At 31.1% G+C, this 11,262-nt stretch overlaps 2 protein-coding genes across 2 annotated transcripts; both read left to right on the plus strand.

Moving 5' to 3' along the window:
• The first annotated feature begins 1,857 nt into the window (after positions 1-1,857).
• LOC129314061 (disease resistance protein SUMM2-like) lies at positions 1,858-2,778 on the plus strand. Its single transcript, XM_054957436.1, has one exon. It carries the CDS (start codon positions 1,858-1,860, stop codon positions 2,776-2,778), a length of 921 nt encoding a protein of 306 aa, XP_054813411.1.
• A 602-nt stretch (positions 2,779-3,380) lies between these two features.
• On the plus strand, positions 3,381-10,782 carry LOC129314062 (uncharacterized). Its single transcript, XM_054957437.1, has 9 exons — positions 3,381-3,626; positions 3,682-3,746; positions 3,848-4,247; positions 5,238-5,549; positions 5,637-5,870; positions 6,012-6,611; positions 7,906-8,448; positions 9,124-9,609; positions 10,066-10,782. Exons 1-9 carry the CDS (start codon positions 3,381-3,383, stop codon positions 10,780-10,782), a joined length of 3,603 nt encoding a protein of 1,200 aa, XP_054813412.1.
• Positions 10,783-11,262: the final 480 nt, after the last annotated feature.

Genomic DNA, 11,262 nt, shown 5'->3' on the forward strand with positions numbered 1-11,262 from the left:
TATTTTTAAATTATAATTTTATAAGAAAATTATACACTATATTATCTAATTTTTTTTTATATTTATGTCGCAAGATAGCATCAAACAAAAAAAAATCACATAGCATTACATACATAGATATATTTTGTATATTGTAAAAGCTAAAAGTGAAATTTTAGAATATCTCATTTTTTTCTTTTTATATTTCTCTTTCCTATCATTAGCCATCAAATTGAGAACATCTAAATCAGCATCAAGCTCAAAAGTTACTAGTATTAAATGTAGAATTTGAATTAAAAAATTATATTAGATAAAATATCATTCTATGAATGAATAAATTTAACTATTACATGTCTAATTATTATAAACAAGTAGTGTTATTGTGTAAAACATTAATTTAATCATAAAATATTTAAAAATAGAGACTCATTACCACATTATATGCATTTCAAATTAAAAAAATCACACATCAAATTTTTGAATGAATTTATCACTTCACATAGGGGTATGCATTAGTCAATTCAGTTAGATTTAATATTATTTAACTAAAACCAATTAATTAAACTGGCCTAAATAGTTGTATTGAATCAAACCAAATATTACTTGATAACAAAAATTGATGTAACATAATATGATTTGGTTTAATTCTTTACTTTGACTCATTAACATTAAATAATACTTTAACCTTATCTTAAAATAATTTCATTATTTTAAAGTTACAATTCAACCATAAATATATTAAATGAAAACTCATTATGTTATTTATATATTCATTATAAAATTACAATAATACAATAAAATTAATATCTTAAAAAGTTAAATATTAGATTAAACAAAAATAAAAAATAATGTTGAAAATATAAAATCAAACTTTCAACGGCGACTTTGAATGTCGCCATTGAAAGTGTGACAAAAAAAATTACCGTTAAAAGTCTCACTTTCAATGACAACTTATATGTCGCTGTTGAAACTTATAATATATTTATTATCACATTAGTTTTTAAGAAATTATAAGACATTTTAAAATATGTTGACAATCAGCGATGACTGATTGTTAACTTTTATTGACGACTTCTATGTTGCTGCTAAAACTTAGATATTCAATGGTGACATACACTTGTCGTCGTTGAAAGTTTGACAATCAATGGCGACTATATATTGTCGTTGCAAAAAGTCACCCTCATAGTGGTGACTTTGAATGTCGTTGTAGAAAGTTAAATTTTTAGCGGCAACTTTTTTTGTCACTGTAGATTGTTCATTTTCAAAAAGTTGTTGCTAAAATTCGCCACTGAAAGTTTTTTTTTGTAGTGTTAACAACTAAAATCCCAATAATATGATAGACGTCATATATTGATTATAATTAGTTTGTATCCATATGTTTGATGGAGGGCTACTTGCTTGACCTTGCAAAGAATGAAGTCCAAAGTTTGGTGAATCTAGTGAAAAATGAAGCTCAATATTTATGTTGCTTCAATAATTATGTTGAAAATTTTGAAAAAAAAGGAAAAACTAGTTGCAAAGCACCAAGATGTCAAGAGAAAGTTTCAAAGAGGCAAAGGTGTTTTCAATTTTAAGTTTTAAGCACGGCAATGGGAATGTGAAGCAGATGGTATAATTAATATAGACACTAAAATAAAGAAGAAATTCTTTTTTGGATGGTGTCCTAATTGCTGGTGGCAATATTGAAGAGGTAAGGAATTAAAAGAGAAGACTAAGCAGATTGAAGAATTATTGGGAAGATGCCACTCCAATGTAGTAGCTAGTCGAGCAAACATATTAGACATGAAATTATTTTCTTCACAAGATTTCATTCATTTTGAGAGCAGAAAGTCCAAGTTCGAACATTTAATGAAGGCATTACAAGATGAAAATTGCAACATGATTGGATTGCAAGGGATGGCCGGAGCAGGAAAAACTTCAATGGCAAAAGAAGTGGGTTGCAAACTAAAAGAATCTAAATTAGTTGACAAAGTCATCTTTCTTGTGGTGTCCAAGCCTCCAGATTTGAAAAAGATTCGAGGTGAACTTGCAAAAGGCTTAGATTTGGAGTTAGATGGAGTGAATGAAGAGCTTTCCAATACAATATGGTCTAGAATCACTCATATGGAAGAAAAGCTGCTTATAATACTAGATGATGTATGGGAAAATTTTGATTTGATAGAAAACTTGGGGATTCCATCTGACCATAAACATAAAGGCTTTAGTTTATTGATAACCACACGTAATTTAAGAGTTTGTACAGAAATGGGATGCCAAATGATTGAACTACAGACATTGATCTATGAAGAGGCATTGAATCTTTTTAAAACACATGCCAATATTAATAATTCCACTCGTGGTTTGAAGGGCATGCCGGAAAAAGTTGTGAAGCATTGTGGAGGAGTATCAATTGCAATTATAGCAATAGCAAGCACATTGAAAAATCAATCTACATCAGTTTGGAAGGATGCTCTAAAAACATTGGAAGATTATGCTGTTGATCAAAATTTGGAAGAGGCTTATAAATGTCTAAGGTTAAGCTATGATAACTTGAAAAATGAAAATGCAAAAGAACTCCTTTTGATATCTTCTTTGTTTCCAGAAGATGACAAAATTCCTGCAAAACGTTTAACCATAATTGGTATAGGATTGGGCTTTTGCGCGGAAAATGACAAATACCACATGGAAAGAAATGAAGCGCATGCAATGATAATGGATTTGATAGAATCCTCTTTACTGTTGAATGGCGAACAAGAAAGTGTAAAGATGCATGACTTGATTCATGAAGTAGCCTTGTGGATAGGAGACAAAGATATTTAATCTATCATGGATTCAAAAATGCCTATAAAAGAGAACTTGAGATATTTGTTTTGGTCAAATGGTAATTTTCTTGATGAATTCAATGGAATAAATTAGAGTTTCTATTAATATATCTAGATGATTCAAAGGTTTTGGAAGTCTCAGCTACATTCTTTAAAGAGATGACAAGGCTCAAAGTATTGATGATTGTTAGTACTGGTTATAAAATTCCAGCTCTATCAATAACACATTCACTTCAATCATTAAAGGATATTCAAACACTCATCTTAGTGAGTTTGGAGTTAGGTGACATCTCTGTCTTAGGAAACTTGTTGAATTTTGAGACTCTTTGGTTGCTTAATTGTTCAATCTTTAAATTACCAAGTGAATTTTGGAACTAAAAAGGTTGAGATCATTGGGGGTAGAAGAATGTAAAATTGCAAAGAATAATCCTTTTGAAGTGATTGAAAGATGCTCACAACTAGAAGAGTTAACTTTTGTTGGTAATATGTGTGACAAGAAGAAAATAAAAAGATGCAATTTCTCAAAATGGATCTCCTCTTACATTACATAGATATTGTATATTTATTGATCTCTCATATTATTTGGAAAAGCATGGTTTCATGTCAAGATGCTTTCAAATAGATGAATTAAAACATTTAGTTTCAGATGCAACATTTAAGCAACTTGCGGGAAGAGCTGAAATTCTTATCTTGAAAGGAGGGCAAGTAGAAGCAAGATGGAAGAATCTTATTCCTGATATTGTTCCAATAGACAAGAGAGGTGCGATGAATGATTTGATTATTCTTCATTTGAAATCAGGGCCTAATATAGAGTGTCTAATTGAGACTGGAAATGATTATTATGATGTGAGTGCTTTCTCTAATTTGGCTGAACTACATTTATTTGAAATGGGTGTTGAAGATTTATATCGGGGTTCTTTGCCAACTGGCTTTTAGAGCAATTGGAGATTATGACGTTGGTGAAGTGTCAGAAATTGAAGAACACATTATATAACGGCAACTTAAAGCTACATTATCTTAAGTCCTTGGAAATGAAAAATTGTCTATTGTTGACATCAATATTCCAGCCATCCACCGCTGCAATTGCAAAAGTTAGTAATTGAAAATTGTGAAGCATTGGAATACATTATAACGAATTCAAGTTCAGGAGGGGAAGCAGTTAATGATGATGGTGAGAACGATCAAAGAAGTTTTGACTCACTATTCCCTGAACTAAAAGCTCTTAAAATTTCAGGTGTGCCAAGTTTAATGGGCATCTTTAGAGATGACGACCACATGAGTTCGTCTTTGCAAAATCCATCACCTACACTTTCAACAAATAATTCAAAGAAAATGATTCGAAAGCCCACCATACGTGCTTTCTCTTGGGTACAAGCATGGGGTTTTCAAAATAACTTGCAGGCCATAAGTGAAGAGGCCAATTTTGCTAATTCTAACAAGAGATTGGTCCCCCACACAATCTCACAGGTATGCTACATTCGTTTCCTTATTATTGTTCAATGTTTCTAGTATATATTATGTTCAATATATAGAACAGTACTAAATTATCGATTATTTATAAACATGGTTAATAATTGAAGAAAAAAAGATGAGTTTCATAAACATCAAATGCGAATCATTGGTGCGATACATTCAGAAGTCTGATATGTTGTTGAAAACTACCTGCATGGTGTCATTTATTAGTTCAGAAGTAAATGGATGAGTTGTATTTGATCTCCCTGCTTTGTAGAGTTTTTTTTTTTAATTTCTTTCTTTTTTTATTTTAAGAAATGTAACTTTAAATCTTTTACAGATACTAATGTTTTTTCAAATGGAGGACAGTTGAATTTGAAAACTACAAAGGCAATAATCAATTTAAATTAAAAATATTTATTATTTTTTTTTTTCCTCAATATTTTATCAACAAAGCATTAAATAGAATGGGACAATAGAACTCATAAGGGGTTTTTTTTTTCGTAAGAATATTTGGAACAAAACGGTTGAAAAGTCATAATTATTTTTATTTATTGTTATGCTTTGATATTATTTTCTGTATATTAAATTATCCAAACAGTTCATTATCAATCGCCGCAAATTTTTTTTTCCATAATTTAGAATTTTACATATCAATGTTGACACACACATACACACACAGATGTCAAAGTAATTGGCCATTATAAATCTTGTAATTTAAAAATCTTTAAACTACCTTCTTGAGTCTTGTAACTGTTTACTTTTTTCTTTTTTTCCGCCAGATTGTAATCGTTTACTTATTATTATATATTACAACTCTCAAGTAATATAAGATAAATTAAAAAAATTTGAAACTTTCTTCAAAAGGAAATTATGAAGAGAAAATAATTGGAAGGAGAACAATACATCCATTTGCAAAATTTTACGGACTGTTTGTTTGGTATGAGAATGATTAACTAATAACTAACTTGATCACAGACGGAAGAATGAATTATGTGTTTGTAGGAATTATTAGATGCATCCACAGATGGAGTTTCTCCTTTTCATGCAGCTCAAAGCCTTTTGGTGACATCATTGAAGAATGTTAGGGAAATAGAACTTGTGGAATGTTGGAACTTAATATTATTGTCAACTCTATCCATTGCGGCCTCAACAATTTCCTTGGAAAATTTGACAGTAAGAGAATGTCATAAACTGAAGTGCATCACAACACATGAAGGGGATGACCAAGTTGGTAAGACTTACTGTTCCATCTTTCAAAGATTGGAGAATCTGCATATTGAGGATTGCAAGGAGTTGGAGTTTTTACTTCTATCAGTAATATCTGGTGGAATTGAAAAATTGAAGTCTTTGAGCATCAAGAAAGTTCCTTGACTAAAATATGTTGTTGGGAAGAACCATCAGGAGCAAAATCCATCCTATCAGAATCAAAACGATGAGCTACAATTCAATCTCCCTGCTTTGGAGATCCTCCACATTGAAGATGCACCGGAGTTCAACAGCATTTGCGCCAAGAATTATAAACTGGTGTTGTCATCTCTTCAGAAACTTTATCTAAAGAAATGTAGCATTAAGTCTTTGATTGGGTTCACGGGTTGTTCGGATGATGAAGAGCAAATGAATTGGAAAACCACAAAGGTAACGCTCCTCTTACTTCAAACGTAATTAATTACTTATTAATATTTTTTTATGAGAGACAACTATATATATTTTAAAGTTTCTGTAATCAAGTTTTTGTTATGTCATGATTTCTGCTCTTAAATATCTACGTGTTTGTAGGAATTACATGCACCCACAGATAAAGATCTTCCTTTTAATGCAAGCCAAAGCCTTTTGGTGCAATCATTGAAGAATGTTAAAGAAATAGAACTTGTGGAATGTTGGAACTTAATATCACTGTCAACTCTATCCACTGCGGCCTCAACAATTTCATTGGAAAATTTGACTATCAGAGAATGTCATAAACTGAAGTGCATCACAACACATGAAGAAGATGCTCAAGTTGATAAGAATTACTGTTCCATTTTTCCAAGATTAGATAGTCTGAAAATTGAGGATTGCAAGGAGTTGGAGTTTTTATTTCTATCCAAAATAACTGGAGGACTTGAAAATTTGAAGTCTTTGATGATCAAGAAAGTTCCTAAACTACGATGTGTTGTTGGGAACTACTCGCAGGAGCAACAAGCATCCTATGATCTTCCTGCTTTGGAAACCCTCTCCATCGAAGACGCACCAAAGATGAATAGCATTTGCGCTGAGAATTCTAAACTTGAGATGTCATCTCTGCAGAAACTTGTTCTGAAGAAATGTAGCATTAAATCTTTGACCGATTCGATGGGTTGTTCAGATGAAGAGGAAATAAATTGGACAACTACAAAGGTAACACGCCCTTTTGACTTAGCATCATTTGTTCTCTTTAATTTTATCCATCATCTTTTTTGGGAGAGGAATATTAATTGGCTAAAAGTGAATTAATTTGGATTCTTTTAATATATATTATTTTGACAAAACATAATTTTTGGTCTTTGCACTTTACTCGAGTTTTGCCATAGGTTCCTGCACTTTTTTTGTTGTTGTATTCTAGGTCTTTTCATGAGCGGTTTATAGAGACCTAAAATATAAAAAAATAAAAATATAGGGACCTAAAACACTAAAAAAAGTATAGAGACTTATAACAAAATTCAAACAAAATATAGAGATTTAAAGTTATGTTTTTTCTTTTATTGAGATTTTTCATATTATTCGTGTATAGATTTGATTTAACAGAGGGAAATATCTCTTATAATAGAAAGAAAAAAGTAGTAATATAGAAGCAAGCATAATGCATCAGTTTGTGAGCTGGGAGCTGACTCAATTGACCACTACTACGACATTTGTTGTGAAGAATCTTATATTTCCTTTATTTAATTTCTTTCAAGTTTTCTCATTTCACCGTGTTAAGTGTGCCTCATTTTTCAAAGCCACATATCTTTTGAACGTTACTTTGACTTCATACGTAATTCCTTATTTATTATTTTATTTTTTGAGAGAATATGGTTAGGTCATAGTTCAAGATATTCAAATATTCTGTCAAATACATTAATTGGTAATCATAATATATATTTCCTGTGTAATTTAAGTAAGACTTGCCAGTAATAACATATGTCACAATAGAATGAATGTTTTTTGTTATTTTCCCAAAAGAATAGATGTAGAGAACAAGAAACGTCTACATTCTAATATGACTAATAACTAATAAGAGAATAGCTAGCACTATTATATGAAAGGATAATATTAAGGATAAATTAGCTCACTGACTGAAAAAAATTTCGTGCCCAGAAAATAGGGACCAAATTTTTGAAAATTTAGAAATATGGCCTTTTTATATTAATATACAAGGGGTATATTATTGACAAATATAATAAATAGGTTATAATGCAAAATATAATAAATATTGAGCTATTTGCTTAATTTAATCCTATAGCGTAGGTTATATTTGAAAAAGCCTCTAATATTAACAGTACATTTTCTTTCAAAATATTATCGAATTAATGGCCACAAGAAAAATTGAAAAAAAATAAATAAATCTCTAAGTGTTATTGGATGTTGAAGTTTTACTGATTGTTTGCTTTGGTAAAAGAATGATTTACTTATTGGTGATAGATATAAGAATTCAAACGAGTTGTGTTTGTAGGAATTATTGGATGCATCCACAGATAGAGTTCGTCCTTTTCATGCGGCTCAAAGCCTTTTGGATAAATCATTGAAGAATGTTAGGGAAATAGAACTTGAGGAATGTTGGAACTTAATATCATTGTCAACTCTATCCATTGCGGCCTCGAAAATTTCATTGGAAAATTTGACAATAAGTAGATGTCATCAACTGAAGTGCATCACAACACATGAAGGAGACGATCAAGTTGGTAAGACTTATTGTTCCTTTTTTCCAAGATTAGAGAATCTGCATATTGAGGATTGCAAGGAGTTGGAGTTTTTATTTCTATCAGTGATATCTTGTGGTATTGAAAAATTGAAGTCTTTGAGTATCAATGAAGTTCCTGAACTAAAATATGTTGTGGGTATGTATCATGAGGAGCAACATTCACCATATCAGAATCAAGATGATGAGCTGCATTTTGATCTTCCTGCTTTGGAGACCCTGTCTATCGAATATGCATCAAAGTTCAATGACATTTTTGCCAACAATTATAATTTGGTGAATTGGAGAACTACACAGGTGCCCTCTTTTTACCGTTGTAGATTTGTTTTGTTTTGGCAATGTCAATTAGAAGTGGAGTGTTTGATCAAAATCAAATTATTTATGACTCTCTTGCTACGCTAAGTTTTTGCAATGTAAATAATGGTGCGTCTTGATGATGATGATTTGGATTTGAACTAAATCTTTCATTTGGATACATAAAAGTTTTTGAATTTTTATTTAATCAAATCTAAATCCATGTTTTATTATCACTTTTTTGTAATTTTAAATTATATCTAGACCTTAGTAATTTGAAATTCCAACTACCTTAACCCTTCATTTTCTTCATATTTTCACTATCAGTGCCTCTATTATTCTCGTCACTCCTCTCATATATCTCATTCTCCTCTCTCACTGAAAGAAAAATAGAGATAAGCTCATCACTTTCAATTTTCCTTTTTTGCATTGAATCTCAACTTGCCTTTCTTTAACTTTAAAATTTTTTACACTATCCAAACAAAGGATTTTAAATACATGAATTTTAAATATGAGATTTTAAATTTTAAATTTAAATTTAAATCTATCAATCTAAACATTACCTGAGCTAATTTTTATTTCAAGTTAATCTAGCTAGTGTTGTATATTACTTGGTGAAAACCTCTTCTTTAATTATATTGTTGCATAGTGAGATTTTGATGATTTATTGGCATGTAGGAATTCCACGAATCCACAGATGGAGCTCCTGTGTTTCATGTGGCAGAAAGTCTTATGATGCAATCATTGAAAAACATTAGGGAAATGAAACTTGTGAATTGTGAGAACTTAATATCAGTGTCAACTCTATCCATTGCATCAACAGTTATGTTAGAAGATTTGACAATCAAAAGTTGCTATCAACTGAAGTGCATTGTAGCAGATGAGGGAGATTCTGGAACTCACATGAACAACAATTCCAACTTTGCAAAGTTGAAACATTTGGAAGTTTCATATTGCAATGCATTGGAATATCTGTTCCCATCATATGCTTTTAGATCCCCTTCACATTTGGAATCTTTGAAGATCTATTGGGCTTCTATGTTGAAATATGTGTTTGGAAGAAGCCAACATGAAGACAATTTAACTCATGAGAATCATAAAATCCAAACTGGCATCAATTTCCCTGCTTTGGAATATCTTTCTATTCAAGAAGTGCCACAACTTGTAAGCATTTATCCTGAAAACTACTATTTGAGAGGGTTATCTCTAAAGTCCGTCTTCTTGAAACAATTTCCAGAGTCACAATGAGGCCTTTTAATGAGTTTTTGGTTTGTTCACATACAAAACAAGAGCAAATAAAGGTATGACTCTATTCAAATTCTCTAGCCTTACTAGTCCAAGTTTTCCCCCTCAATAGAAAAATTATATTTTAATAATAATTTTCACTATTAAAGTATGGAATATATTAATTTTCCCTCACAAGTTTAAGATGGTTTCTGTTATTTTTGTAGATGCATGTTTAAAAATAGAAACCATACCTAAAATTCAAATTTATTTTTCCCACTCATTTTTATTTGATGGTTTCATCCTCCCTAATTTCTACGATAATTTTGTTCAAATTGGACCGCCCCACTTATAAAGTTTTTTTTTTTTTCTTTTTTAATGATTTGGAATTCGTAGGTGATTGAAATGCACGACCATACTTTGGAATCTCTCATGATTTGGGACTGCAAAGTAGAAGAAATGTTTTGTTTGAGAAATATGGACATAGAGAAAAAAAGGGAAGTGCTTGAACCATTGACATCAAGCCTGCAATTATTGCACTTAAATGATCTAAGTGAGTTGGTGAATCTGTGTGTGGGGGCTAAGCGTATCATCAGCTTTCATAGTCTTCAGGACCTGAGAATTACTGCATGCAAAAAGTTTAAAGTTATCTTCTCTGCATCAACAGTGAAAAGCCTGCCAATGTTGATGAAACTACACATATCAGAATGTGAAGAGTTAGTTCACATTGTTGAAGAAGATTATGAAACAAATGCTGATGACCATTTGAATCATGAACAATGCTTTCCCAGCTTAAAAGAAGTCATAATCGGGCGTTGTGACAAACTGAAGTACCTGTTTTCTATCACAATTTCTGATATTCTTCCAAACCTATCGTATTTGAATATAAGAGGAGCCTATGAACTTGAGCATGTGCTAATCAGAAGAGGTGTGATGAAAGAGATGGTCATGAAGGATGTGCTTCCACGACTAAATGATATAAGACTATATGAACTTCCGAAACTTATTAGTCTCTGCCATGGGATAGATTTTCAAATTTTGAAAAGATATCAACTGAATATTGATCCTGAGAGTCCCCACTTTTCTCTTTACGGTATGCATCCACAGAAGTAGTTCTTTAGAATTGAAAATTATTATCTGAGTTTTAATAATATATTATTAAAATCCCACTTTCAGAAAGTGCAGATTCTAAAGTCGAAGAAAAAGCAGTGGAGAAGCTTTCTTCACATAGGAGTACCGATTAATATCTAAATATGGGAGAAGCAACACAACGATCCGTAATTGGTTTAGTATCTCTCGCGAAGGTATGATTTTGAATTCTAATGACACAATTTTACTACTCTTTTTTAACGAATTCAATGAGCTTTTCTTTTTTCTTATTTTGTGAAATGGTCAGGGTATTCAAGAAGCAACAAAGGAAATGGTTGAAGATGATTTTATCTCTGAGATGCCAAAAACAACAATTTCATCATCTGATTCAAAACTCACAAGACAACTTGTTTGTGTTTTCTAATCCCTTTATAATCATCACCATTTCTAGTGAGCTGTTGCTCAGAGCATAAAGGATCAACAAGAAAGAATATATATTTCTTA

This window comes from Prosopis cineraria, unplaced genomic scaffold (assembly GCF_029017545.1).
Source record: "Prosopis cineraria cultivar Desert tree isolate PC_DT_omini unplaced genomic scaffold, ASM2901754v1 PC6, whole genome shotgun sequence".
Classification (NCBI taxonomy): Eukaryota; Viridiplantae; Streptophyta; class Magnoliopsida; order Fabales; family Fabaceae; genus Prosopis; species Prosopis cineraria.